Consider the following 27,477-nt stretch of genomic DNA (forward strand, 5'->3'; position numbering starts at 1 on the left):
GTGGCTCATGTGGGTGCGCGCAACCAAAGCACGCAAGCGCGGTAAAATGGAACCACTGCGACGGGTCCTATCCTTCCAACACATACAGTAAAGATAGATAGCGGGCGGCCTCTCTCCTGTCTCCTGGCGGGGGCGCAGGGGGCGCGTCACCAACCACCACTGCTCGATTTGGCTTTGGCCCCCGCGTTTGAATCCTTTTCTGCTGCTAGCCTTTTCGATGGTTTGTTTTGTTTTGCTTTGATATGGCCTTGCCTCGGCTTGGCCTTGCGTCGTCTGGCCGCACATATTCAATTATCTTGTCCGTTGGTTGTGACATGTCGCACGGGCGTTGCCCGACCTGTTGTTTCTAGAAGCACACCTACCTCATCCTCAGGCTCACACAGCCCTACCATCAATGCCGGGATGCCTACGTGTGGCTCTCGCGGCATGAGGGGTTGTCTGATGTCGTCTGGTGATGGCTCCTGATTGTATCGTCGCTTTTTCCTTCTCATTCTCCTTTGCCCTCGTCCACAGCAAGGCAGGTCGAACCCGAGCAAGGCAAGGCATCGCGAGGCAGGCAAGGCAAGACAAGGCAGAGAGTCGGACCCCGCCCAAGGCTCGCTTGCCCATCCATCTGCTCAAGTCGTCAACAAGGCAAACACGTTTTGCGCTTCGATGCGATGCGCTGCGCTGCGCTGCGCTGTTGGTGCCCCGTCGTCCGAGTGGCCCTACGTCTTCGGCATGTGAGTGTGTGGCTAAGTGGCTGTTTGGTTTATCCAAACAACCATCCATTACGGCCAACAATGCACAAACGAAACCCAACCCCAACCCAACTCAAGCCGGATGCTTGTCCCAACCAACAAACACTCAACAGACAGACGGCTGTCTGCTTGATTGTATGACTGCTTGTCTGCGTGCCTCTTTCGCATTCGCCTTGCCTTGTCCGCGGCGTGCGCGGCGTATGCGGCGGCGGCATAATGGCACGCAAGCATATTTTTTGGACGGCAGGCAGACAGGCTGAAGAAAGGATTGCATGACGAGATGAAAACACCAGCACAGTAAACAGGTGCCAAAGATGACGGTGGTCATGCCTGTCCTGAACAGGTAGGTATTTTACGGCGTGCGCGAACTCGGACTGAAGGTCACTTACCAACATCAAAACCCAAAATCGTATGGCTTCACGACCATCGCTCGAGAACATGCATCAGCATCGCCGACGCTGATATTTTGGGAGCAGATGGGCAGCCTCTGCCTCGTGGCAGCCTGGCTAGGTAAGCAGGTTCGGCAAGGGGGATGGACAAGTTGATGGCCCTCGATCCTTGCCGTCGTCTGTTTATTCATCGTGTGATATTGGCGGCTGCCTGCCTCCTGGTATGCCCTCTGGCGGCTCGCTTTCCGTAGGGGTGGCAGACTTTGGCCGCACTTCTGGCCATGATCCGCCCTTTCCGCCGAGTACCAGGCAGACGGTCGACTGAATGGTCATGTCGTTTCGGTAGATGCCGAGTCGGCGACTAGCCACGGAAAGCAATGAGTGCAGTTGCGGAAATCTCATTTTGCAAAGGAGCGCGGATGGCGAAAGTCCCTCTTCCCCTTTCTCATGCTTCATTTCCAGTGTTTGTGGCCGCCCAAGTAAGGTGCCTTTTAACACGAGAGGCCACCGATAAGGTGAAGATAAATGACAATGGAATAGAGCTACAAACACAGGATTGAGACTAATGTGACGAAGATGCAAAAATGTCAAGTGATCTGGAAAATCACGGACTCGTGAAGAACACAAAGGCATGGTACAAAAAGGCATTCTCCGTCCAACACCGGATTCTTGTACCAGTGACCATTCCGTCTATGATGCAATCACCAAATCAGTCAATTCACAATCCAACAGTGAATCTTGGAAAACAATTCAATCGGCTCTGGGCCCAGGATTGCAAAATGTTTAGATCAACACCGTGGCAAGATCGGACAAGGACTTGATTCTGTCATCCCGGAAGTAGAGGTCCGCGGCGGTCCACGGAAGCAGCCTACACAATCACCATCGACTGCTCGGATCCATCTCGACGGAACAGGCAGACGAGCTCGTGAGGCCACGAGACTGACGACGGCGTCTGTTTGGGGTCCGCGATAGCCTTGCGGTACGGCCGCACTACGCACATACTTACCGGCGGATCTCGATTCCATGCAATCAAATCGAATCCCCATTCCAATACAGTCCAACCAAAGTGATCTAGTCGAATCCTGCTCGGTAGGCACGTACAGACACATGTTGCAGCCTTGTCAAACACGGCCCCAATCCCCCACGACCCGCCATGCCGCCGCGCCTTCTCGCTTATGTGCCGTGCAGTACGTCGCCTCGAGGGCGCACATGGCGTAGCGTGGGCGCGCTCCAGATGCCTTTGTACGTAAGGCTGGGCTGGCTGGGGCTGGCGAACGGGATTTTGAAGGTTGGGGACAAGGCTGTGGATTGAGGTCGACCAGACAGATATGCATAGTGATCGATGGCGGCCCCAAAGTGCTGCTGGCTGGGTATCAATGCATGCTGGAGCAGTTTGACTGACGATGGACGGTTTATGGATTTACGTGCGAGGCTGGTCTTTGCTACGTGTACGGAGCAATACCGCTGGGTCCTGTCAGATGACAGGGCTTGGCGATGTAGGTACGTTGATGAAGTACGTAGTCTGGCCTGAAGAGACCAATCTCATCCAGTACGTGCAGGTGTAAGAACGTGGCGAGTGGAGCGGCCTCACAGCACTGGTTTCAGTTTCAAGACACAGCCTCCAGCTTATGAAGCCTCGCGTCCGTTCGGTTGGTTGGTCGCGGTCAACATCGAAGTCTTCCCAATAGATACGTATCTGCGGCCCGCCAGGCAAGACTCTAAGGCGACGAGGCGTGCGGTCCTCGCATAGAAGTTGAAGAGAGTCTCGCGATGAGCTGAGAGCTGACTGGTGGATCAACGTCTGCTGCAAACGGAACAAACCTAGTTTCTGCTTCCCACAAGCGAGTCCGGCAGTCCTCCGGGTGCAGTGCCATCTTTGGAAACAGTCCCACAGTGGACATCCGGCTGGGCTGCACACTGATGTCACGTGGAGTTATGACTTCCCTTTCGAGTGACGGGTACTGATATTGGACAGTCGAAGCAGATGGGCAAAGGGACAAAGAAAAGGGGCACTTACATATAGCCTGGCGGCGCCCTCTGACGGACAGACAAACGGTCGAACGACGATGTCAGCCAAGCGCCTTGCAGTCCTGGATTTGACACGCGGACATCACGCGCGCAAGCATCCGGAGGCTGTGAAGGACAGACCCTCGGACAGCCCAGCCCCTTGACTGGCAGGCCTGGCAGAGCGCCAATGAAAGAGAGTTTGTGGACCAGCAACTCGGTGACCACGGTGACCTGCGTACGGTGAGGTACGGCTGCGCTTATCATTGCTGCAAAGGCGGCCTGTTTGGACAAATAGGTTGTCGGACACTTGGCCGTCGATGCCCACAAGTGTTCCCTTCAGTTGCTGAAAGCAGCGCGCTGGAACGCTGCAGGCGACTGAGAGAATGCACGCTTCAGTGGAGACGAGCTTCATATAGTTCGATCCTCAGTTGTTTTGCATTCCGCAGGACTGGGGCGCCAGTCACACCACCATCACGTCCGCAGTCGTAACCTCGCAGCTGGCGAGGTTGCTGGCCATCCAATCAGCTCCGACCTTGGGCTAAAAGCAGCGTCGCCTCGCCCTCCTCGCAGCTGGAGTGTACAGTACCGTCAGTGAGAGAGATGCAAAGAGAGAAGTGTGTCCGACTAGAGACCTTATCCGTGAAATGATCGGCCAAATTGGCGGAGGCGTCGAGCCAACGAGGAGTGCTGGTTGTGTGGTGATGCAACTCTGTTTGGAGGCTGTCGTTACCGCCGACAGGGGAGGCGGGTGCGGGGTGCGGGGAAGCTGATTCACGCCACTACCGCACTATCCTCCCATGACACGGCCCTGAATGGAAGAGAGCACCCTGAGGCCTGCAGCTGTCCTCTCTTATAAGACGGTGCCACCAAGAGAAGACTCTTTGTAGTCAACTATTCCTCCTCTTGATTACTCTTCCTGCCTGCCTTGTTGCTTCCGCTTTGCACAGCAAACTGAAAGACGCAGACAGACATACGGCGCCTCAGCCCGACCACATCCTTTATCCTTCCCAGAACAGCAAGGTCTCTCCTTGCCTGCTACCGGCATACCGTTCAGTTAGCTCGTGACCTGATCCTCTCTTACCTGCCTGCTTCTCATCGAACCTACCTCTCTTCTACTTCATCGACCAACCAAAGATCCTACCTTCAATCAACAATCACAACAATCATTCACCATGATCCGTCTGCAAACCTCCTCCGAAGTCGTGGCCATGGGCCTCAATGCGGCCGCCTTCAGCGTCGCTGCCTACCTTCCTCTTCGCTACTTTGGCCCTAGAGTCATGCCTCGCCGCGCTGCTCGCATCGCCGAACGCCAGGCTGCGCGGACGGCGAGCACATCTGCCCTCCCCGGAGCATCCGCTGCCGCTGTCGGTGGAGCTGCTACGGCCGGCGCCCTCGCCGGACAATCACACGGCTGGCGCGGAAGCGTGGCGGCGTTGCTGCGTCTGGGCACGAGGGGCCGTGGTGGTGGCAGCCTGCGGGGCTCGTAGAACGGTGCTGTTCTAAACGCCTGGAGGTAAGTGTCGAGATGTGTCTCGTTGGTCGAGGCTGTCGTGAAGTTGCTGACTGGCTGGAGCAGAGGCAACACCATACGCATCGCACAATCGGCGATGAGACGGAGACACTGCTCCTCTGGACCGTGTGCTCGCAGTCGGGTGCTCAGTGATTGATCGGTCATCTATGCCGTCGTCAGCCTTGATCTTTTTTCTTTCATATCGTTTCGTTGAGTCCGACCGACCGACCTGAGACACTCTTTTTGCCTTTCTGAGCTGGGTGGACGGTGTTGGGGTACTGTCAGCTTCACTTCACACTATGACGAACTGTTTTTTCCTTTCTGTGTTACTCCTTCTCTTCCTTCGGCGTCTGCTGCTGTTGCGGCCGTTGGTTGGTTTGCGGTTTGCTGTCGTTGCGTTATTCAAGCTCGAGTCCACAATGAGAAAGCTATCATGTAGAGCTAGATCAGACAGAAGCTCGCAGCAAATGCTCAAAGCATCGTTGACCCATGGTCATGTTCAAAACCTGCTGTGATGGTGAGCGGCGAGTCGACCAGGCGATAGAAAAAGTGCAGGCGACGTCGTCGCTTTTAAATGTACGTACCTTACCCCGGAACGCACCGACCTCACCCGGGGCGTCCCGATCACGACTCCAGCCAGTGGGGTTGTGGGGCTGCTCCACGCCTCCCCCAGGTTGTCGAAGCCGGGGCACGATTCCTTCGATCAATCCGACGAGACGCCGCTGCGCTCGTCCGAAGGCCAGTGGTTGTGGTCTAGGTAGCGATAACGCACAGTACGCAAATAGTCTGGGCTATCTGCCTGCATGTCCAACGTGCCACCATAGTCACCAGTTTTTCACTTGTTCAACACATCTGAGTTTTCATCGTGACTTGCGTGCCTTCGTCTTCATTACATTTACTATCCGCCTCATCTACTCATGAGAATCATTGCGACCTCTTCGTGTATACCCGACCGCAAACTCCAGAATCCAAACCGACGACACTCTTGCTTCCGACAGCCAGGGGCATGCTGCCAACAGCCCGTCGACAGTACCGTCCTTTTCCAAAGCCATGTGCATCTTTCCTCGGCCATGAAAGAGCCATCATTTTGCATCCACAGCGCGCCTGTTACCTCTACGAATGTACCGCGGCTCCTTGAATCCGCGCATATCAAGGTGTCCAAGGCCAAGCAAGACTCACGCCATGAGACGTGACTAGGTGCTGGCATGCTGAATCGCGAGGAGATGCCACACCTCCCGTGATTGCTCACCCCCTTGACCTCTCGCCATGGTATCCGCTACCTCAGGCCAATCCGCCGCGGCGGACGCGATTGCATTTTGCTCGTCGCTCCACCGCGCTACGATGGATGCCGAGCGAACCGCAGGCGCCGGTCGTCTCTCCAGAGCTGCCGGGAATCACGCGGTCAACGAGTCTTGACGCCATGCGTTCGCTTTGCGCTTTGGCTGTCTGTTGGAGCTCTACAATTCCAGCCATGCTGGTGGGGAATCAACGTCAACTTTTGCTCCAACCTCACTCCATTCTCACTCCTCCTGGAGTCCTCCTGGAGAGGAATTCGCTAACCTCAGTCACCTCTCGGCACCGTCGCCCCCTCTTCCTCGCCTCGCTGCAGCTGCTCGCTGCCGCCCACCCTCAGCCCCGATTTGACGAAGAAGCTCGCAGCCCACGCCACCGCGAAGACGGCAGTCAGAGCAATCCACACGGCCTGGGCAAACGACGCTACAGTCGCCGCGTAAATGGCATTGAAGACGGTGGGCGCAACGACGCGCGCGAGCGCGTGCAAGAGGCCAACGGCACCGAGCAACTGCCCCGTCTGTTCTGATGGGACGTGCTTGGTGAGGCTGGACTGAAGAGTCGGACTGCCAATTCCACCCGCAGCAGCCACGGCGCTCGAGATGAGGAAGAGGTTGTCGGTGCGCGACAGCGTGTAGCCCAGGTAGCCGATCGTGTCGAAGAAGATGGCGGTGCGGATGATGCCCAGATCGACCGAGTCGGCACCAGCGGGTGGCTGGTTGGGGTTGCGGGCTTGATCGCGGGCTCGCCGGCCGCGGAAGAAGCGGTTGATGAGCGGAAGTACGATCATGAGGAAGAAGACGCGGCTGCCGTTGGAGATGGAGACGAGGCGCGACGTCTCGAAGTTGGTCCAGTTGAACATGTGGCTGGTGTAGATGATGGCGACGTTGACGGCGCCCATGTGCACCCCGAAGACGGTCGTGTCGACGCCGGCGAGCAAGAGGAGGTTGCGGCGCAGTGCAGGGCTGGTACCTTCGCCCTTGGGGTACAAGACTTTAAGGGGCTCAAAGAAGTTGAAGTTGCGGATCTGATCGATCCAGTCGGACGAGGGTGGGATGGCGGCACGCTCCAATGCATGCTTCTCGCGTGCTGCTGCTTGACGTGCCTTGGTGAGAGACTCAGGAATGAAAAGACCGGTAAAGAGGATGAACGCAACGTGAACGGCAATGGAGACGTAAAAGATGGAAACGATGGATCCCATGGCCTTGATGAGGTACGCAGAAACTATGGGCCCAAGAGCCACACCGGTAAAGAGCGCGGCATGAAAGTATCCAAACACGGTACTCCGTCGATCTACTGGAATGCAGTCCGTGGCGTAAGAGTGTGCAATTGCCATTGCGGCGATAAAAGAACCGCAGAGTCCCTCAACAGCGTACGCGACAAGGATCCAATTCACGGGGAACCGATCTGGAAAGTTTGCGGCGCAAAGGATGATGGCGTCGCCAATCAACATGCCCGTGCTGGTAATGACAATGATTCGCAAGCGTCCATAGCGATCCGAGAGTGCGCCCAGCTTTGGCGACGTTATGGCGCACAGGATACCTGATATCAGGTTACCGTAGAGCGTGAATTGCGCAACCTGGGCCGACACTTCTGCCGAGTGGCATTCTGGATTCCCGGTGCCTACGTCTAAAGGGAGATTTGCGAGAATGGGGTTCGAAATGGATTCATCTGCAAAATATCGGCGGCAGATGAGCGAGATGATGAGGTTCATCTTGGGAACAATGATTCCAGCATTTGCCAAGGCAACAATGAAGAACATGGGGAGCATCCAGTATATCTACACAGCCATCAGCACAAAAGTCATGGTACATATGGGCCTTTTTGGATACTGACTGAAGGCCGTCTATACCATGGCAGCGCAGCGAATTCCGAGTAAGGCGGTGGTCTATCGTCGTCATCGACTTTTGGCAGCAACGGAGTGCGCTCGTCGTCTCTTGTCCGGCCGTCAAGTCCACCGACGGCGGATACGATCATGTCCTGGCCATCGTGGAGTCCGTCAACGGCTGCGTTGCTTCTGGCTCGCACAGCACTGTCCGCCGCGGCGTCGGCTTCGAAAATGGGCTCTGTTTCGACGGTCATGGTGGGATCGAGGTCAGCTGGAGGCTGGGATCCACTGCCAGACGAGGTGTGGTGGACAGTTCAGGCAACAACAATACGAAGGAAGGAAACAAAGACGGAAGCGAAGAGCACACGAGAAGGAAGGGCGCGTGGAATCAGAGGAGAGGAAAGCGCATGTCTTCAAAGACGAAACGTCTTGCTATCAGCACTTTTTGCGGTTGATAGCCTGTTTCGGGGACCGGGTTCGCGATTGGACAGGCGTCGGAGGAGTCGTCGTGGGCACCCGCTGGCCGGTGATTTGGTGCGTTTCTGCGTGCCTCTTGCGACGCGACACGGATTCCGCGAAGCTTCTTTATCAATGCCGTGCCTGTATCAAGTCCAGGTCGTCGTCGAGCCTTTGAACAAGCAAAAACAGAAAAAGCGGCCGACGCCAGTGTGGTAGACTGCCAGGTAGCTATCTCGAAAAAATGCAGTTTTTCCAGGAAAAGACCACCTCGGTCTGTCGGCGGCATGCAAGGATGTACTATCATGGCGTCTTCTTGTCGTCACCGTCATCGTCCATTCTCCCTCCGCATCGCAATCCTACTCTGCCATCTGGCACCGGCCCCGCCATGTGGGGCGTCACCCCTCGGCTTACAAGAGGCACTCGGAGATCCGCTGCCACTCGTCGTCTCACGATATGGCAATTAGAGCATCGAGCACAGGAGCTGGCCTGCATTTTGGGCCTCGTGCCCAGAAGCTATAGAGCAGGGTTGTTCCTTTCTTCCAACCTGGTAAACGACACTTTTGACGCCCGGCGGACGCGGAAGCGGGACCGAAGTTTAGTCTTCGTCGTCCCTCCCGAGAGCTTGTCCGCACCTCACTCCAACCCACATGAACCCAAGTCCCCGAATGCCCAAGATAAAAAAGAGATAAATACAACTTCCTTGTACAGTGTTGATCCGTCAGGGCTTCTGCTGATCAATCAAATCCGGGACTGCGGCCCTGCCTCTTCCCGTTCCGTTCCTCTGTGCGGTTGGTAATCCGCCACATGTACTGATATCATCACTCGTTCTACGCAGCCACAAACTGCGTCAACTTGTCTTGCTGGCTGGCAAAGAACCTCTTGCTTTCGGCGCAGCGCTCGCTGACACAGCCGGGACACCTGAGGCCCATTTGCTTGCTGCAAACTTGGCCGCTCTCCAGATGAGCCTTGGCAATGTCTGCCAACGCCTGGATGAAGATAGGGCTGCCGTTTAAGCTCTCTGCGCGCTTGACGTTGCCCCCATGCTCCTCAGCTTCGGCGATAATTTCTTTGTCGAGCTCGTACAGCGTCTCGATGTGGTCTGAAGTGAATGCGATGGGCACCAGGACCATGTCCTTTTGGCCCTTTTTGATGTAATCATTCACCGTGTCCGAGGTTTGCGCACCCAACCACGCAGAAGGTCCGACCTGCGACTGCCAGACGAGACGGTAGGGGTTCTTCATGCCGAGCCGTTGCATCACGGCGTAGACCGTCGCGGCGACTTCCGCCGGGTAGGGATCACCTAAAGCACGTCAATCTCAGCTCCAGGCAACATGCGGGTCATAGTTGGCTTACCCCTGTTGACGACGCTCATGGGCAAGCTGTGCGCCGAGAACAACAGAACCACCTGGTCCCGCGTCTCCTCCGGATACTCCTTCAGCGTGGTCTCGATATTTTGCGCAAAGGCTTCCACGAGTCCTGGGTGCACCGGCCATCGGTCAATGACACTCCAGACGATGCCCCCTTCTGCCTCTGTTTGTCCATCGTTTGCCCTCTTGCCTTCCAGTCTGCCCCTCCACTTCCACAGCTCATTCAGAGACGAGCCGGTTGTGCTGCATGAGTACTGTGGGTATTGTGTAAACGCCACGGCCCTGCCGCCTCGGCCCTTCCCGAAGCCATCGTCGAACAGTCTTTGGTACATTTCCTCCGTGAGAGGATTCGCGTAGCGGAAGGCCACGTAGGGCTTGTGAGGGGCTGTAGCGGGCGAAATCTTGTCTAATATTTTGCACATCTCCTCTGCCTGGTACTCCGACCAGCGTCGGATTGGTGACCCGCCGCCAATTTCTGCGTACTGCTTTTGAATCTTCGGTGTGCGGCGCGTCGAGATGAAGGTTCCGAGGTAGTTTTGAAGGCGGCCGAGGGGGATGAGGTCTCCGTCAGACTGTCGGGCTTGTGAGTAATCTTTGCACAGTCAACGGGCTACAGTGCCACGTACGAATAGTCTTTTGAGAAAGTCGCCAACTTCATCCAATGTTGAGGGTCCGCCCATGTTCATGAATACCATGGCCGTCGGGCCCTTGGAGCTTGTCGCATCTTGTGTTACTGGCGGTACGGTCGCGAGGTTTCTTTGCGAAGCTGCCGAGTCTTTTGAAGCAGTCCTTTGCCACAGCGATGCCGTCGGGGCAGCGGTATATCTGGTAATTTGAGCAGGAGAGGCACGCGCTGTAATGCGCGCGACGGGAGCTCGAATCGACATTGTGGACGGGTGGAGACGGAGCTGTCGTTGAAAAGATCGAGGTATTGCCAATTGCTACCTTTGCATCGTCTTCGGAGAGTAGGTGTATTAGAGAGAAAAGCAGCTTGGGGCTGATTAGGAAATTTGGTGGTCTGGCCGGAAGATTGAACAGCACGCACGCAGACGGCAAAGCCGCGATTCCCGATCGTCATCGCATCCTGGTGCACTACGCTGACCGCCCGACAATCGGCGCCACTCAGATCTCACATTTGAATAGCAAAGTCTCGGCGTTTGTGATTGGTCGAAATGCCCAGTAAATGCAGTGAGTGAGCACCACTATACTGGCCTCGGATATTATCTATCTATAAAATCTACCATTTACGCCCTACGATATACGCCGAACATCCAACTGAGCCGCAGAATTGCCAGCCCCCACGCCATTCCAAGACTGTCCTTGATGACGTTCAGCTTGCTACCCATCACTTCTTTCCAACCCACAGCTACTTCTGCCATGGGGATATTTGCGCTCTCCGCCAACATGAGCATTTCTACATCAAAAATCCAGCCCTCGCTGTGCATATACGGTATGATATACGGCAGCGCAGCTCGAGAGAATAGCTTGAAGCCGCATTGAGTGTCTTTGACTGCGGCGGTTGCCGGCGGGGTCATCAGACGAAGAAACAAGTGGAACGAGTGCATCAAAAAGTTGCGAAGCTTGGAGCGCTGTGATGATGTTAATTCTCAAGGACCTGGTGACCAAGGAGACGCGTACACTTGCCTTGACGACTGCTTCACTTCCCACCAAATGCGCCCTTGATCCAATGCCAACACCTCGTCCAAGCCCATCCTCGACTCTTTGGCAGCCCGCAACCAGCTTCTTCAAGTCTGTAATCTCGCTGGCCCCATCAGCATCCGCAAACACCACATACTGTCCCCTGGCATGGCGCATGCCATGAGTGACCGCTCCTCCCTTGCCCCTGTTCTCCGCCAGGCTAATCACTCTGATAGAGCCGTGTGGGATGTTGGTGGGACCAGGCTTAGCCTTCCAGGGGCCAGGCACAGGGGTTGGATACTGCGATAGCTGGTGGTCGCGCGCGAAGCTGAGGGCGTATTCTTCCGTCTTGTCTGTCGAGCCATCCGAGACCACGAGAATCTCCCACCCCGAACCAACGCGAGTCGCCGTACGCGGCGTTCCATTTGACAGGGGATGTTGGCCGTTCAACTCCTTTGCCGTGATAGAAGGGGTGCGCTTTTCGACATCGGGGCCGTGGGCGTCGCCATATTCGTGCTGCAGGAACTCCACCGCTTCTTCCAGCATACCACCCAGTCGCTCTTCTTCATTGTACGCGGGAACCACGACCGTCATGAAGACCTCGGGCTCCTCGACCAAGTTCGCGTCATCCGTAGTCTTCCCGCCTCGTCGCGCTGATTCCTTTTCGGCCACCCATTGGTCGTACCAACATGGCAATTGCTTAGGCTCGCTTGTACTCCCGTCCGGCAATATTGTTCGATAAGTCTTTTCGGAGGGGTAAGGAAGACGTGGACTCGGCGCTACAAGAAGCAGAAAAGTGTAGAACTGGAGGATCAGTTAGAGGAATGCGGTTCGGAGATTGCAAAGGCAGGAGTGTACCAGAGCCGCGAAGCTCAGCGCGCCGGTGACCAGGAACAAGACGATGAGCGGGAGTGGCGCCTGCCGGAGCAGATCCATGCCTCTCAGCAGCGCGATGCTGAGCGCCTCGAGTGCTGCCATTGCAGGGCGGGTTTTCCAGCGAATACAGGGTGCTCGGGTTTAAGAAAGGGAGCGCCCATTGAGCGGCAGCAACTGGAGTGGACCGCGTAGGTTTTCTAGAGCGATTCTTGGGGGATGGAAGCGACAGACATCAGCTCCGAGGCCGACAAGGAGGGAATTGGCATGCCAAATCGGACGCAGTAATGTTATGGACGCGCTGGTTGCGTGGTGTCTGACGACGTTGCCAGATCGCTGCTCGGGGCCCCAACCCAGAGCTAGTCCCTGCATGAACATGAGCCTCGCGTGCTCCCCGCTGCCACTTTCCGCAACCATCCCAGTTCCAGTTACTGTCCTCAGGGCATTCTTAACCCGCTTGAAGACGGTCTATCGCATTCCAAGCTTTCGTGGTCATAACTTTCTTCTTCTTCCAACTGCTAATTATGGGCTGCGGTTGCTCAGCTCCGTCTTGGACGATCTTTTTGGACCAAGGCCACCTTTCCCGGAAGGCCAATGCCACTCGAACGTCTTCTGCCGTGAAGCAGCCACGGGGTTAAGGTTGGACGGTTGTTGAGCATCCTGTGCAAGTCGACAGTCCTGATTGTCAAGGTCTTCTTTCCGTGTCTCAGTCTCTTCATATTAAAAAAATCAAAAATGCCGAGTTCTGCTAGTTGAAAGCTCCCTGGGCAAGAGAGTCGATGTCCACCAAAGATCATGATCACTTCAATGGCATAGGATGTGCCCGACTTTCATCAACTACACACGGCGACGTCGAATAGCTCGCAGAAAGTCGCAACACTGTGGCTGAGCGCTGCTTGCTCGGCCAGAGCGCAGACCCTGGACAGGACCAAACTAAGAACACGAGCGCAAGTACGCAACAGCCCTCTTCTCCAACGGCATTGGTGGATGCCAAAACGCAACATGAAAGTCTAGGGGCCAGCCGCAGCAGCTAGTGCTTGTACACGTTGCTCACCTTATTCTCGAACTCGATTCGCACTCTCGCTTCTCCTGTTTCATACGGCCAAAAGATTGTTTCAGAAGGTCTCCTGTTTTTGGTCCCAAAGCCGACATGTCAGATGCCACCTGGTACCTGTCGAGAAGATGACCGCATCGTGGGGAAGGATAGTCTCACAGCGCCCATGTATTCCCCACAGATACACCACCAAGTGGACCGTACAGGAAGCACATCCTGACTCGCATCATCGGCGAGTCCGACTGCACACACTGCTCCAAACGACGGCAGTGGCATCCGCGCCACACGAAGAAATGCCAGAAGAACAAACACAGGTGACCGGTGGTTGAACCAGCAAGGCACACGGACACAAGCCTGCCGCGCCAGTCCCCCAAAACCGCAAAGCAGCACCCGCACCCATCGCTAGATGCAACTCCACCAGCTCCCCGTATGCTCAGTGTCAGCAAGGGACAGACTGGGGGCTGGGCTAAGGCTACGTATAACAACGGCAACTGGACTATATGGCCATCCGTCTGCCCCCATCTGGAACGGCCCGCATGAGCACTGCCTGCGGTAGTCGCCACGCATGTTTTGCCGCGTTCCTTGTCCGCCGTCTTGATTTGCCGGCTGTAGGCGCGCCTCTTTGCTCTCGCCGCCCGTCATCTCACCGTGATGGACTGGGTAAGTGCGTTTCCCCACTCGTACGGCACAGCATCAATCAGTTTGCTGGTGTCGAGGCCATGTCGAGGCGTCTCGTGCCGGGTTCCGCCAAGTAGATAGGCACGGAGCGGCTTCTGCTGTTTGTTGCTGCTGCCTGGGCCCAGGAGGACGGGTCCATCGAGACAGGTCTCGTGTAAGCAGACGTTTGCAGAAATATCTTTCTTACATCACGGTACCAAATGTGAAGCGAGGGCCAGGCGATCTGGTTGTGATGGTGATCCTTGCGGTGGCGGTCATGATGACACAAGCTTCTTCATTCTCTCTTGTAGCACCAGACGCTCGATCGTATCTGATGTCATCTCCGGCCGACGAGACTGACGCTCCTACGGTGACTGACGAAAGAAATGATTAATTCCCGGGCTCCTGTACGGCCAAGTTAGACTCCAGGGAGCCAGTGAGCATCCAAACTTCTTGCGCCCAAAGGATAGAGAAAGTCCACTGGCCAAAATGATGACTTGCGAAGAGGCACTGGCCATTTAGTATTTCTTTCGTCGCCCACTTCCCAGGGCTGCAGTCAACCTGTACAAGGAGAGTGGTTGCTCAGCTAAAGGCGGCGTGGCCGCGTGGGTGCTCAATCAAAACCTTTTCGTCATGGATCGAGGAACACACTGCAGGATACTTCAGTGAGAATTCGCTTCGTAGTTCGCATTTATTGCGAATAAACTACGTGCAGAAGACCTGTCCAGTTAGATTGCGTAGACGAATTTTGGAAAAGCGATGCATATTTTTTTGTCCTGGCTGATTTTGATGCGGCGTCAAAAAATGGCTGAACTAGTAGAGGTAATCGGAGTTCAGTGCAGAATTTATATTTCTAAGGGTGAACGTGACAAAAATCTGTGTACTTTTCCAAATCTACAGAGATTTGATTCCTGTATCTACTCGATGATTTACAACGCGTCATTGATCTCGAACTCTCGATGCGAAAGCAGGAAGTAGTTCTTCTGTGTGATTTTGTGTTTGCAGCATTGGCATGAATCTTAAAATAAAAAGAGGAGACTTGGCTTTGAGGATATCTTCTACATCGCTATTCATTAATTGTACAAGTTGTTTGTTTAAAATAGAGTCCCACCGTTGGCGGGCTACAAGCAGACGCTCTGCCTATGCTGCTCCCTCGACCTTGACGGCGTCGGCAGTCGGAGCGCTCTGCGGTGCTTTTGCATCCTTTTCCTTTTCACCTGCCGGTTTTCCCTCTGCAGGCGGCGCTGCCTCACTCCACTCTTTTGCCTTTGCCTCACCCTCCCCTTGGCCCTCCTTACTTACACCTCCATCCTTGGTCTCCTCCTCCTTCTTCCGCCCTCCCCAAAACCTGTCCGGGACGCCTTTGGCGGCGACAACCCGGCCACCCTCCCCTCGTGGCCCAACAAACGCGCCCAATAGATTGCTCCAGCGGACCCTTCCCTCGACGCCTCTGCCCACCATGCCAGCGACGAAGCGGCGGATGCTACGAAACGCAAACTTGTCCGCGTACGGCAGGCCGGTCAGCGGGTCGCGATACTTGGCCGGCTGCGCCGTGATGCAGCAGAGCTCGCGGTGCGGCAGATGGGCGTTGCGCGCGCCGCGGCCGGGTGGCGGCCGTGGAGGCAGCGCGATGGGGGCGTTGGGCGGCCAGCGGAAGAGCGCGCGCGCCAGCGCATCGCGGTCGCGTGCTCGTAAGTTGTCGTGATTGTGCAGGGTGAGGAGGTTGCGTACGGCACGGAGGATGACCTTGCGAGAGGGAGGAGGAGGCGGTATGGAGTGAGAGGAGGTTTGAGGAGGCTCGGGCCGGCTTTCTGGGGCCGTAGCTGTCGATACGGGCCTGCTCTCAGGGGCTGGAGCTATCGGTACGGGCGTACCTGGAGCCGGTGGATTTGTGGAAGGAGGTGCAGAAGAAGCGTGGGGTTGTCTTGAGGTGTCTTCGGCCGTGGAGAGAGTTGCGGATGGAGGTGGCTGCGACTGCGAATGGGCATGAGCGGCGGGTTTCTTGCGCTCTGGGGATGCCGGATCCATAGACGCCCAGTCAAAGATACCATCCAGGAAACTGGAAGGTGGAGCAAACATGATGTTGTGGCCCTGACCAGCAGGCATCAAGTTTTGCGGGAAAGATGAGTCGGAGTTTTGGTTGGCTTCAGTGTGGGGTGGATTGGCGGAGGATGTGTCTGCTTGTGGTGCTTCTTTTGTGGCCTCAATCTTGGATTGCCCTTCTACGGCCACTTCTTTTGAAGAAGCCGTGGAATCGAGTGTCTTCTCTTTTGAATCGTGGTCGGCCGGATCAGCCTTGGCCGTATCTGATGGAGGCTGCACTGTTGAAGAATCCACTTGAGGAGCCGGGACATTATTTGGTAGCTCCGGCTTCTTTGGCGGTGGTTGGGTTTCTTCAGGCTCGTCGACAAGGTCCTCAATTTTGCAGCTGTCTTTGCCAACGTGCCTGAGCTTATCATTCACCCATACTGATGGTCCACTATAGTATCGAACAAATGGTCCATCCAGCTTGCGGTTTTTGAGGGCCTCCAGCCGTGCTTTGTTCTCCTCTGCCTTTTGTCTTTCCGACTCTTCCCAACGACTCAGTGTCTTGCTGTTCCTCTTTTCTACTCTCGCAGCCTCGGCCAGCCTCTCGGCCTGGGTCATGGGTTTTGGTTGATCCTTCTCTTTACGTTTCTCGGCACGCTTCATGGTCTCAAGGACATCTAAACGGTGCCTTTCCTTCTCCTCCAAGCTCTGAGCCACCATCTGCTTGTTCTGGACCGTGAGTTGGCGCGATGACGAGCGCACAGGGCCGGCGTGAGCTTCGGGCAACCACGAAACGCGTTCCGATTTCTTCTTGGGCCGTGGAGGCGGAGGCATCGACGTCGTGGTCCCTGGCTGGTCAGGTTTTTGCTTCTTTTGTTGTATAGCAGCAGCTTGGGCGAACGGATCCCGCCGCTTGCGCTTCAGAGCAACTTTGGCCTGGCGCTCCTCTTTGCGCAGGGCCTTTTCTCCAGCGTCGTCCTCTGCGTTCTCGTCCTCGTCCTCGCTGTCGCTCTCGGACATGAAGCCATCCCCAGCTTGCTCCATGATCTCATCGCCGCCAAACTCGGCATCGTCCTCGTCTTCGGCCCACACGTCATGGCCATAGAATTCTTTGATTTGGCTCTCTTCTTCGGCAATGAGCTTGCGCATGAAGCTACCCGCGTTGGCGCGGCGCGCACGGGTGGCGACATTGGAGGGCTCCGCATTTGAGACGGAAGAGTCGTCATTGGAGTCTTCGGGGTGGACCATGGTGTGGGTGAGGACAACGACGCGGTAGGAGTGAGATGACGGTGATGGCCGCGAGGCGGAGGGATGCGGCGGAGAGGGCGGCCAAGCCACGGCGGAGCGGCGGAGGGCGAGGCGGGACGAGAGATTGGCGGCGGCGGGGTCTAGGCTGTGACTATGAGGTGCAGTATGAGGGAGAGTGTGTAAAAGTGCCGGCGCCTGCGGAAGCGGTGTCGACCAGGCCGTGTTTCGGGAGGTGTAGAGGGGAAACAGAAGCATCAGATGGCTGCAGGGGCTCGCGTTTCAGCAGCGGAGTGACATTCTGGCAGATCAACTCTGTGCGCTATGCATGACGCGCCATGGCCGTTTCAGGCTCATGATTGTGGCCATTCGCATCCGCTGGCCGGCCATCGCGGCCAAAGACTGGCTGCGCTAGAAGGCATCTCTCCTATACTGCTCGACTGCATCCTGGTCGTCTTTGACCTCCTCGGCGTCAATCTGTCTACTCGTACACAACACCACCTCTTCCTCTTCGCCTCTCTTCATCCTCTTCTCTATTGCGAGCCGCCCTAATCCAGCTTCCGGCTCGTAATTCTCCTTCTCCAGGCCCCAGCCCCACACCGGCACAGGCGCCTGTTTATTGCTCACGGCTGCTACCACCTCTTCCATAATCCTTCCTCCACGCCTCTCACCTGCACTGCACACTGCACCCCGCCAGCACCTTCACTTCAGTCGACCATCACCAGGACTCTTTGGCTGTCCTGTCCTGTCGCTCCTTGAGCTTTTGGCTGCGCTGCGCTACGCTGCGCTTGTTCAGCCGAGGCGTGCTGTTCTGTTTTGGACCCTAGCCAGCCTTGCAAACCAACAAGTCCTGTCGACGTATCCCACGCGCCGCCCTCCACCTGCAGTGAGCTTCCCCTTGACGCTACACCACCCACCCTGCGATTCCCCCCAAATCTCTCGCCGCCGCCTCCGCATCGCCACCTATCCGTCTTCTTTCTTCTTCTTTTCGTCTGTCCTTGACAGTGCCGCTCCCTTCGCCAGCAGGCCTGTCATTTGTGGACGCGTTTTGTACAGAGTCACCCCACCCGGCCGACCCATCGCAAGAGCTTCACTCCCCCCATTCACCCCCCGTCCCGTCGGCACACGTTTGTCGTCATCCGACTCGGCCCAGCACGGCCACCAGACGCTTCGCCACGACTCTCGTTTGGCTGCCGCGAAGCTCGCTTTTTCGCCTCAGCCCTGGTTCTGGTAATTGAGCGCGTCCTTCCACTCGCACAGTGGTCCTCTTCGATTTTCTCGAGGGCAACGCCGCTTTGGCCCTCTAATTCGTAATGGCTCCCACAACCTCTCGACCCGACCATCACATCAACCTCAACTACCTTCCTCAGCTGGCCCCAAACCAGCCCCGCTCCGGTTCTTCCACCTCCGCCAACTCGCCCATCGAGCCGCCCACCTCCGGCGCCAACAATGTCCGATATCCTTTGGGTAATGGAAGCAGCATGGGTGGACTTGGCCAATCTGCTGCCAATGTGAGGATGGGCGCCGGCTCTCCTTCACATGAGTACGGTGGCCGGCTGTTTTCCAAGCGGTAAGTTGATCACACCAACCGTCGTCATCGGCATCTAACGAGGGTCCAGTGCCAGGGAGATACAGGCGCAAGAGGGCCTAAACCCTCAGCTCTGGGGCCCTCCTACCAGCGGTCACTCGACCCCTCTGCGCGAGACCATCCCTGAATCACCAAACGGCGAAAGTTTCCCAGATTTCAATGCTGCCGCTGGACTCGAGCAGGCCGCAACTCCAACCCGGAGGACAAGGGCTGGCACTTTACCCTCCCGGTTCTCGACCGCTGGCGTCCTAAATGGTCTCAAACCGCAGACATCGTCCTCCTTTCTTCCGCAGACGTCGCGCCCTACCCCGTCGACCAGTCCATTTCAACCTGGCTCTCACACCCCTACAGACATGGGTGGGTTCCCTTCCGGAAACACTGGGGCTCAAAGGTCGGCCATGCTGTCTCGTATGAGAGCAGGCTCTATGCCACAGCGTCCTGGGTTTGCTCTCGGGGGCTCGAGCTCGAGTCCTTTCGGATCGTCTCTTTTTTCCTCAAACTGGGGGAGTGGTCGCGAGCGCGGTAATACGCTTGCAAGCATTCGCTCCTCCGACGGTCCTTCTTCTCCTGCTCATTCGCATTTCTCTCGCGAATCTCTGGCCGACAATGACGTTAAGACGTTGGACTACTTGGGCTTGGTAGACACTCCCCAGCAGGCCAGAGCTCAATTGGCGCCTTCCGAAATTGAAATCATGCTGGAGAACCAGAGGCAAGCTCAAGCGCACACCAATGTCATTGCGAACCTGGCAGCAATGAACAACAACCAGTCGAACCGCTTCCGTTCCTACTCTGTGAATGCAAAAGAAAAGTACGCAGACGACGAGGATGAAGAGCTGGACCAGCTTGGACCTTACGGCCAATACAGCGGCGCGATGACCCCGTCGGACGCCGCCACATATGCTAATGTTCAGGAAGCTGTTCGCCAGCACAACATGGAGGTAGCTGCCTTTGCCAGTCTCGCGAGTGCGAGGGCCAACCGTCCCAGAGCAAGGACTGCTGGAGTGCTCGAATCGCCATCTACTCGGCTTTTGCGCAACTATCTCCCTGGATCATCCAGAATGGACAGTTCCATCAATGCATCGGACCTCAATGAGGAACCCGAATACAGTGGGCTGACTGAGGCGGTGCAAAGCCTTAACTTAAACGGAAAGCCTGTCCCAGAAGCTTCGGGCGACGAAAACATCCTGGAGGGGCCAACCAGGGCTCTGTGGCTCGGCAACATACCGTCGTCGACGACAGTCTCCTCTCTCAATGTCATTTTCCTTGTCTACGGCTCGATTGAATCGTGCAGAGTACTTACGCACAAGAACTGCGGCTTCGTCAACTACCATGACTTGGAGAGCGCCGTCCGTGCCAAACAGGCCCTGAACGGCAAGGAAATCTTCCCTGGAGCTGGTCCGGTCCGCATTGGTTATGCCAAGGTCCCTAGCGCTTCCGGGACTCCTGGTCACAACGGAGTCTACCCCTCGCCTAGCCCTGACCCAACGGCGAAGCTGCAAGGAAACGGAGCCGCCCAGGCCGCTGCAAATGATGCTAACGCCCAGGCCAAGGAGTTGAGGGCCGATCTCCGCCAAGCACCGCTCGCGACTCCTGTGCTCTCGGAAGTTCAGGACGACATTGTCCAAATCGTAAAAGAGTTGGGAGCCACCGCGGAGGAAGCTGTCAACATTGCTGGCCATGTAACGCACGCCATTGAAAAGGACGAGTACGAAGCTGAAGTTCCCTCTATCCCGGAACCATCCCACAACCGAGTCCACGATGCACCGAGATTGCGCGAAATCCGCAAGAGGATTGACAACAACTCGTGCACCCAGGCCGAGATCGAAGATGTTGCCATGGGAATGCTCCCAGAGATTGCGGAGCTTTCTTCAGACTATCTTGGCAACACCGTTGTTCAGAAGCTATTTGAATACTGCTCAGAGAGTGTCAAAGAGGCCATGCTCTCAGAGATCGCGCCGCACATGGCTGAGATTGGTATTCACAAGAACGGCACGTGGGCAGCGCAAAAGATCATCGATGTCGCAAGGACCCCGGTCCTTATGAAGATGGTGGTCGACAGCCTCCGCCCCTATTCCATGGCTCTCTTCCTCGACCAATTTGGCAACTACGTTATGCAAGGCTGCTTGCGCTATCAGTTTCCTCTGAACAACTTCATTTTTGAAGTTATGTTGAGCCGGCTTTGGGATCTTGCTCAAGGGCGGTTCGGCGCAAGAGCCATGCGCGCGTGCCTCGAGAGCCACTTTGCTACCAAAGATCAGCAGCGGATGATCGCCGCCGCCATTGCGCTGCACAGTGTTCACCTTGCAACCAATGCAAATGGTGCCTTGTTGCTTACCTGGTTTTTGGATACCTGCACATTCCCCCGCCGCCGCACTGTTCTCGCTCCTCGCCTCGTACCCCATCTTGTCCACCTGTGCACTCACAAGGTCGCATATCTCACCGTGCTAAAGATCATCAACCAGAGGAACGAGCCGGAAGCTCGCGACACGATTCTGCAAGCGCTCTTCTTCTCTCCCAACGATGAGACGTTGGAGGCGATCCTTCGTGACCAGGCTTGCGGAGCTACGCTCATTTTCAAGGTGCTGACAACACCCTTCTTCGACGAGAAGATTCGACCTGATGTTGTTCAAAACGTGCGCAACGTCCTGCTGAGGATCAAGGCACAGCCCGCACAAGGCTACAAACGTCTCATGGACGAGGTTGGACTTTCCACTCGCAGCGGTGGCCCCAATGCGCGTGACAACCATCTCAGAGACCAGTCGCCTGCTACTCGTCCTGGATCGAAGCAGAGCAACATGTCTAGCAGCCACATGCACCAACAGCCTCCTGCAAACCCTGCTGCTGAGGCTGCTAACATGAATCGCCCATTTTACTCTCCCGGACTTGCGCAGCCGCCCTTCGATCCAACTATGAACCTGCAGCGCACCGCTAGTATGGACAGCCAAGGATTTGAGCAGCCAGGCTTCTTGCCCAACAACATGGGCCCATACAACTCAAACCAAAACCTGGCGCTCGCCGCCCAGTACCAACAAGCCATGTTGGCTGCGGCTCAGCAGGGCCGTCAGGGTGCTCCATTTGGTTATCCTCCGATCGGCGTCAACGGTGTTCCTGGAATGAACGGCGTCGGCATGAACAGTTTCCCGCCTGCAACTGGTGGACCTGCTGATGCTTACCGCAACAGTCCCCTTGGTCCCGCCCCTGGCCTGGGAATGGCTCCGGGCTTTGGATCACCTGGACCTGCTCCTATGATGGGATTCCCGGGGAGTCCTGTTGTGCCTCCCCAAGGGCCTTATGGGTTTCCGCCCATGGGATATCCCGGTGTTGCCCCGATGGGGCAGCAGCAGCAGGGACAGCAAGCCGCTGCAGCTGGTGGTCGTCGCGGCAGGGTAAGTGCAACTCCACCACTTGAACGGTTCGGAGCTGACCAGAGAGTAGAGATAACCACGACATGAAGCCGTAACTTTTGACGCGTTACCATCCAAAAGTCTTCGCATATCCACTGGGGAATTTGCCGTTACGTTTCCCCGCCGTGAACGAAAAAAAGGGAGAATATGAGTGTACATTTGCGTCTAACCATGAAAAGAACTGAGAGTCAAGCTTCGTCTCACGATCCAACATCATATCGAAATTTGTCCAGATTTCCTGGAAAATCGCGAGTGATGCGGGAGACACTGGCTGTTCTCCCATTCACTGACGGTAGCTTTTCTCTCCGCAGCTCATGGGATTTCATTGTCTAGCAGCCGCTCTTTGCGTTGCAATTTCTGGCTGGAAGTTGTGTCCGGTGTTTATGGAGCCTCATCGGAGCTGGAGTTGGATGCGTTGGTCTACTTCATTTTTCATATTATGTACCTTGTTCTACCTTCTTTTCAAATCCGCCTTTTGACTTTTTTCTCTTCTTCTGTACCCTACGTTGACGAGGGCCCGACAAAGACAATGGAGGCGAAAATGAACGAGGCCATGATTGAAAGATGGATTCGCATGCCTCGAATGAAGGATGCTCGATTCGCGAGGGCTCCTTTCACGAAGCTAGCTTTTCTCCAACACTGAATTTTTCTTCTTTTCCTCTTCTGCAACACTTTGTCTCTTCTTCTCCTCCCTCCTAGCCTTCGAAACTTTGCTGCGCTCCCGTTCTCTGTTATATTATACGTCTTACCTGAAATCATTGCCAAATCTGCAACCCAATTCAGCGCCTGACAGTTGCTTCGAATCGGCTTAGGGGTCAAGGCTTCGTCGACCACAGTAGAACTCGCAAAAACTTTTGCTTCTTCCTTTTTGCTCTCGATCTAGGGGATTTTAAGGGGTTCTGGTTGTTCGTCAGTAGCGCTAGGTGCCATTGCCAGCTAGCTCATCTATCATGCACATTTGGGTCGAAAAGCCACCTCTCTTTTGCCATGAAATGCTCAAAATTGATTCTCAATTCGTACGGTCGCTAAAGCCGGATTGCTCGAGCCCATGCCATTATGTGTGGGCAATTCGGCGGGACTTTGTGAGACGTAGGAAGCCAAAGACACTAACAGGAGCACTGCCAGCGTGTAGAGCCGGTACCCTGTATGCTAGCGATACAAACATGGTTCCCTTGCCCCTTTTCCATCCATGTCGAGCGATGGGGCTCTTCAGTGCAAGCCGAAGGAAATCCGGCGGGCAGCGTGCCTAGACCTCCCCACGTCCGTCGTTGCGTCACACAACCAATCGACCCCTCGTCCGACCCAAAGAATCCACGCCGTCAACTCCACCACCACCATGTTTACCGGACTCGTCGAGATCATTGGAAGTAAGCATTTGGCGACCTACCCTCGCTGCAACATTGTCTTTCTGCTCCTCGTCAGAGACGCGATTCGCTGACTCACGAAGCTGTTTCCAAGCTCGAGAAGCTCGATGACTCGGCCAGCGGCGGCGGCGGCACGTCGCTGACCATCTCTGGCGCGGACGAGATTCTGGGTGATGCGCACCTGGGTGACAGCATCAGCGTCAATGGTGCGTTGTGACCGCTCCCCCCCTTTCGATTCCTCGCGCTCGCGCGCCTCCCCGCTTGCATCCGCTTGCGCACCGCTTCCACCAAACTTCCTCTCGTGTCAATTGCTTCCAAAGCTCATGATATCTCCTCTGCGCAGGCACCTGTCTGACCGTCACCTCGTTCGACGCATCCTCGTTCAAAGTCGGCGTCGCACCCGAGACGCTGCGGCGCACCAACCTGGGCAGCCTCACGACGGGGTCGCGGGTCAACCTGGAGCGCGCGGTGAGCGCATCGACGCGCATGGGCGGCCACTTTGTGCAGGGCCATGTCGACACGACGGCCAAGATTCTGAGCGTGACGCCCGACGGCAACGCGCTGACGTTCCGCTTCCAGCCGCGCGACCCGGCCGTGCTGCGCTACGTCGTCGAAAAGGGCTACGTGACGATTGACGGCGCGAGCTTGACGGTGACAAAGGTCGAGGATGGCCCCGAGGGCTGGTGGGAGGTCATGCTCATTGCGTACACGCAGGAGAAGGTTGTGACGGCGGGGAAGAAGCCCGGGGAGGAGGTCAATGTTGAGGTGGATCAGGTGGGTAAGTATGTTGAGAAGAGCGTCGCCGGATACTTTGAGGGCACGGCGGGTGGTGATGTCGCGGTGCTGGAGAAGATGGTGAATCGCCTGGTGGATGAGAGATTGAAGGCATTGGGCAAGTGAGGCGGATGCTCTGCTATTCGACTGGCCTGCGATTCGTGTGCAATGACTGGCGGCATCTCTCCCTTCTTGTTTTTACTCTTCCCTCCTTTTGGACGAAGACTTGGTCTTAAAAGTAAAATGATTGAAAGCGATTCGAGGACTTGGATGCCGGGAGTGAGGCTACAAGCAGTCAATTACGCACCATTGAGCAGCTCCTGGCTGTGATTCAGTACTCGCACACAAGAATGAGGAGAGAAGCCAATGAAGTCTTCTGGAAGTCAGGTCTGTAGGGCTCTGCGTGGATCATCCCAGAGAACCAAGCGTGTGTCGACGCGCGAGTCAAACAACAATTCAGACTCAACACCATGGCCACGACACATGGCGGTGGACATGATGTCTGGCTATGACTGTCTCACTCCAAGCGCCGGCCAGAAGCAGCCATGCATGCTTCCACCATGCGGCGCGGACGACTCCGCGCTCGTCGCCGCTCATTGGTTCCGCTGCTTGACAGCTCATGGGTAAGCAAGCAGCAAGGCTACAGCAACGACCCGACTGGAACCTCAATCGACTCGTCACGTCTCGCTGCGCCAGCTCGCTCGCTCTCTGCCGTCTCTGTTCTACTTTTTCTTTTCTTGTCCGTCATCTGGCGTCCCCCCCACTTCTCGTTTTGGTCCCCCCAGTAGTTGGCCCCAATTCTGTTTCTACCTATCTAGCTACACCACCTCGTACAGTCATTTCTGCCCGTTTGGTTAGCGCCGCCCCGTCGATTGTTGGCTCACCCGTCTATCCGTCTGCTGGAAGAGAGTCGCACCACTTCTGGCAATCAAAAACCCATCCATTCATGCGCGGCAGCACAAAATGGACTGGCCGCTCATCGCAGTCGCCAAGCAAGTGGAGGAGGTGGCAGCGGGCATGAAAGAGCTGGTCGACGACGTGCGAGAGCACGCCTACGAGTACCTCTCGTCCATCAGCCGGCTGTTCGCCATCAGCGCGGAGCTGCGCGGGCTCGACTGCAAAGTCCCAAAGCCCAAATACCGCGCTGCCCTGGCAACGGCGGCGCCCGAGATGGAGCTGCTCTGCGACAGCGTGGCCGCCACGACCGAGACGCTCAGTGTCGAGTTTCTCGGCCTCACGTCACCCAACGTCCGCCGCAATTGGGAGGGCCTCGTGCGTATTTGCGTCGATGAGGGCTTGTCGCTGAGCAACCGCTTGCAGTTGTATCAGGACTTGGCCGTGGGCTTGAACGACGTGCTTAAACAGTCTGTAGTCTCCTTTTTGCCTTACCCCTCCTTTCACCCCATGTACCCCTTGATGCGTACGACTTTTCGCTCATCAAATAGTCAGTGACCGCGACCCGGACGATCTGGGACCAATCACCAAGCCCCTCAGGAGACTTCAAGCTCGACAAGTGTCATTCCCAACGGAAGCCGGTGGTCCTGGTTCTGGTCCTGGTCCTGGTCTGCCTCCGCCTCCGCCTCCGCCTCCAAGATTCGGTCCACGGCCTGTGTCACCAGGCGTGAGGCATCGTCCTGCCCCGCCTCAACGTCGTGGTCCACGCGCAGAGTCACCAATTATTAGGCCCATTTCCATTCCTCCTCCACCTCCTCCACCGCCTCGACGGCCTGAGTCACCACCAGTCAGACATCGCGCTGCTCCGCCTCGACTAGGTCGTCCTCCTTACCCTGACGACCCTATTGTGGAGATTATTTCAGACTCTCCTCCCCCTCAGCATCTCCCCCCACCTCCACCTCCGCCTCCCAGATTCAATCCACGCGCTCGGTCACCAGCATTCGGACCTGCTCCACCACCACCACCGCCACCTCCTCCACCAGCCGAATACCCCAAGTGGGTGTATGCTGAGGAGTGGGATAGGGAAGAGTATATTTTCTCGCCTCCAGAAGAGTCAGAGGCGCCCATGTCTCCGGCCATTTCAGATTCCTCATGGGCAGAGTTCTCCGCCTGGCCGCGATCTGTGACGGTAGAAGCGTCCTCTTCATCAACTTCGCAGCATTGGGCCATGAACGTGTACGACGGAAGGCATCCACTATCACCATTCCGCGGAGGGCTGGGCCAGCCGACGAGGTGCTTTGGCCGAGACATGCCTGATGCTGTGAATAGACTATGGGCCGAAGGCTTCGTCAAGGTTGTCGAGCACCCGTTTGAGGCTTCGGAAGTCTTCGTCCGCTTGTACTGGCGGCCGACGGATAATCGAGCCAGAATTGTGTTCTTGACCAAGGATCCTTCAGGGGAACGTCGTCGCTACTGTTTCCCTCTAACAGCGCTCAAGATCATGCGAGTTGGAGCATCTCTGCAGTTTTGCCGGATCAACAAGCACGACGGCGGCCTCGATCTATGGGCCGTCCTCCGCTTCGCCTCTTCCGAACGCATGGTCCTCTTCTACTGCATTTGTATCGGACTCAAATACCAGGATCCCGTCGAGTACGATTTAGGAGAGGACGACTTCTTCGCGCCAGGTGAGGAGCAGCTGTTTGGCGGCGAGATCAAGGACGACGGCTTGCTCCACGCCCTGCGCATCTTCCGCGACACAAAGTCGGGTTCCATCCGCTTTGAGGGCACCTCCCGCCACGGCCGCTCCAAGAGAACGCCCATCTGGACTGCGTTTGTATCGGATCTCTTGCGCACGCGCGGCTGGCTGCACCGATTGGACAACCGTACTGTTGAATTCAGTGAGCTTCATACTTATGTTTTTTGTAATTCTTTTGTGCCGCTCAGGGGGAGGAACGGCCGTCACGAGGTTCGGTTCACCTCGACAAGTGGTAGGTCATGTTCGTCTTATGATGGTAGTGTTGTGAGCTAACCGTTATTCCCAGACTGCGATGACTTTCTCTATGTTATTGGCGAACTTCTAGCATCTTAAGATGGTCTCCACCTTCTTCATGTTGATCTCTAGGCGTTTGGTGTTTTCCGCGGTCAATGATGTCCTTCAATATGTCATTTCAAAGATACCCTCCGGATGGGAAAAGCGTTTAGCGTCTCCATGACTTGGCAGCGGGCGATAGCAGGAGTTGCCCTCGGTTTCGGTGTGCGGTGATTTGAGTTTCTCTTGAGAGTGGTGCCACTTTGGCTGAAATTGTCAGCGCTGGGTGCTGAGAGAACGTCGGTATTTCCTTGCATCAACCCCGACGGCCATGCAATT

At 56.2% G+C, this 27,477-nt stretch overlaps 11 protein-coding genes across 11 annotated transcripts; 6 read left to right on the forward strand and 5 right to left on the reverse strand.

Annotated features, from left to right (window-relative positions):
* Positions 1 to 1,156: 1,156 nt before the first annotated feature.
* BKA78DRAFT_137404 (uncharacterized protein) lies at positions 1,157 to 2,014 on the reverse strand. Its single transcript, XM_066882703.1, has one exon. It carries the CDS (start codon positions 1,775 to 1,777, stop codon positions 1,313 to 1,315), a length of 465 nt encoding a protein of 154 aa, XP_066744463.1. The 5' UTR covers positions 1,778 to 2,014; the 3' UTR covers positions 1,157 to 1,312.
* A 2,294-nt stretch (positions 2,015 to 4,308) lies between these two features.
* BKA78DRAFT_352904 (uncharacterized protein) lies at positions 4,309 to 4,623 on the forward strand (the record flags this gene model as incomplete). Its single annotated transcript, XM_066891441.1, has 1 exon — positions 4,309 to 4,623. The coding sequence occupies one exon, from the start codon at positions 4,309 to 4,311 to the stop codon at positions 4,621 to 4,623; it is 315 nt and encodes a 104-aa protein (XP_066744464.1).
* A 1,584-nt stretch (positions 4,624 to 6,207) lies between these two features.
* Positions 6,208 to 7,913, reverse strand: BKA78DRAFT_250815 (major facilitator superfamily domain-containing protein; the record flags this gene model as incomplete). The annotated part of the gene is made up of 2 exons (XM_066884606.1): positions 6,208 to 7,716; positions 7,773 to 7,913. 2 exons carry the CDS (start codon positions 7,911 to 7,913, stop codon positions 6,208 to 6,210), a joined length of 1,650 nt encoding a protein of 549 aa, XP_066744465.1.
* Positions 7,914 to 9,050: 1,137 nt separating this feature from the next.
* On the reverse strand, positions 9,051 to 10,477 carry BKA78DRAFT_352906 (uncharacterized protein; the record flags this gene model as incomplete). Its single annotated transcript, XM_066891442.1, has 3 exons — positions 9,051 to 9,523; positions 9,577 to 10,162; positions 10,217 to 10,477. The coding sequence occupies 3 exons, from the start codon at positions 10,475 to 10,477 to the stop codon at positions 9,051 to 9,053; spliced, it is 1,320 nt and encodes a 439-aa protein (XP_066744466.1).
* A 357-nt stretch (positions 10,478 to 10,834) lies between these two features.
* BKA78DRAFT_352907 (putative dolichyl-phosphate beta-glucosyltransferase) lies at positions 10,835 to 12,206 on the reverse strand (the record flags this gene model as incomplete). Its single annotated transcript, XM_066891443.1, has 3 exons — positions 10,835 to 11,179; positions 11,229 to 12,032; positions 12,087 to 12,206. The coding sequence occupies 3 exons, from the start codon at positions 12,204 to 12,206 to the stop codon at positions 10,835 to 10,837; spliced, it is 1,269 nt and encodes a 422-aa protein (XP_066744467.1).
* A 988-nt stretch (positions 12,207 to 13,194) lies between these two features.
* Positions 13,195 to 13,570, forward strand: BKA78DRAFT_137285 (uncharacterized protein). Its single transcript, XM_066882701.1, has one exon. The coding sequence runs from the start codon at positions 13,284 to 13,286 to the stop codon at positions 13,482 to 13,484; it is 201 nt and encodes a 66-aa protein (XP_066744468.1). The 5' UTR covers positions 13,195 to 13,283; the 3' UTR covers positions 13,485 to 13,570.
* A 373-nt stretch (positions 13,571 to 13,943) lies between these two features.
* BKA78DRAFT_314682 (uncharacterized protein) lies at positions 13,944 to 14,847 on the forward strand. The gene has a single exon (XM_066888487.1). The coding sequence runs from the start codon at positions 14,572 to 14,574 to the stop codon at positions 14,788 to 14,790; it is 219 nt and encodes a 72-aa protein (XP_066744469.1). The 5' UTR covers positions 13,944 to 14,571; the 3' UTR covers positions 14,791 to 14,847.
* Positions 14,848 to 17,315, reverse strand: BKA78DRAFT_379855 (YL1 nuclear protein-domain-containing protein). Its single transcript, XM_066892957.1, has one exon. The coding sequence runs from the start codon at positions 17,086 to 17,088 to the stop codon at positions 14,953 to 14,955; it is 2,136 nt and encodes a 711-aa protein (XP_066744470.1). The 5' UTR covers positions 17,089 to 17,315; the 3' UTR covers positions 14,848 to 14,952.
* A 1,083-nt stretch (positions 17,316 to 18,398) lies between these two features.
* On the forward strand, positions 18,399 to 22,125 carry BKA78DRAFT_295688 (uncharacterized protein; the record flags this gene model as incomplete). Its single annotated transcript, XM_066886514.1, has 2 exons — positions 18,399 to 18,655; positions 18,705 to 22,125. 2 exons carry the CDS (start codon positions 18,399 to 18,401, stop codon positions 22,123 to 22,125), a joined length of 3,678 nt encoding a protein of 1,225 aa, XP_066744471.1.
* A 1,288-nt stretch (positions 22,126 to 23,413) lies between these two features.
* On the forward strand, positions 23,414 to 24,341 carry BKA78DRAFT_250548 (riboflavin synthase alpha chain; the record flags this gene model as incomplete). The annotated part of the gene is made up of 3 exons (XM_066884584.1): positions 23,414 to 23,444; positions 23,525 to 23,647; positions 23,785 to 24,341. 3 exons carry the CDS (start codon positions 23,414 to 23,416, stop codon positions 24,339 to 24,341), a joined length of 711 nt encoding a protein of 236 aa, XP_066744472.1.
* A 669-nt stretch (positions 24,342 to 25,010) lies between these two features.
* On the forward strand, positions 25,011 to 27,306 carry BKA78DRAFT_137333 (uncharacterized protein). Its single transcript, XM_066882702.1, has 3 exons — positions 25,011 to 25,579; positions 25,665 to 27,097; positions 27,152 to 27,306. Exons 1-3 carry the CDS (start codon positions 25,179 to 25,181, stop codon positions 27,196 to 27,198), a joined length of 1,881 nt encoding a protein of 626 aa, XP_066744473.1. The 5' UTR covers positions 25,011 to 25,178; the 3' UTR covers positions 27,199 to 27,306.
* Positions 27,307 to 27,477: the final 171 nt, after the last annotated feature.

The sequence above is a fragment of the Phyllosticta capitalensis genome, assembly GCF_038381095.1.
Source record: "Phyllosticta capitalensis strain CBS 128856 chromosome Unknown BKA78scaffold_5, whole genome shotgun sequence".
Taxonomy (NCBI): domain Eukaryota; kingdom Fungi; phylum Ascomycota; class Dothideomycetes; order Botryosphaeriales; family Phyllostictaceae; genus Phyllosticta; species Phyllosticta capitalensis.

Excerpts from the sequence above, each read along its gene's own strand:
- BKA78DRAFT_137285 (XM_066882701.1), top strand. The coding sequence starts at position 13,284 with ATGACCGCATCGTGGGGAAGGATAGTCTCACAGCGCCCATGTATTCCC.
- BKA78DRAFT_314682 (XM_066888487.1), top strand. The coding sequence starts at position 14,572 with ATGCATATTTTTTTGTCCTGGCTGATTTTGATGCGGCGTCAAAAAATG.
- BKA78DRAFT_137333 (XM_066882702.1), top strand. The coding sequence starts at position 25,179 with ATGGACTGGCCGCTCATCGCAGTCGCCAAGCAAGTGGAGGAGGTGGCA. Across the intron at positions 25,580-25,664 it reads TTGAACGACGTGCTTAAACA|TGACCGCGACCCGGACGATC; the intron begins GTCTGTAGTCTC and ends TCAAATAGTCAG. Across the intron at positions 27,098-27,151 it reads TCGGTTCACCTCGACAAGTG|ACTGCGATGACTTTCTCTAT; the intron begins GTAGGTCATGTT and ends CGTTATTCCCAG.
- BKA78DRAFT_379855 (XM_066892957.1), bottom strand. The coding sequence starts at position 17,088 with ATGGTCCACCCCGAAGACTCCAATGACGACTCTTCCGTCTCAAATGCG.
- BKA78DRAFT_137404 (XM_066882703.1), bottom strand. The coding sequence starts at position 1,777 with ATGCCTTTTTGTACCATGCCTTTGTGTTCTTCACGAGTCCGTGATTTT.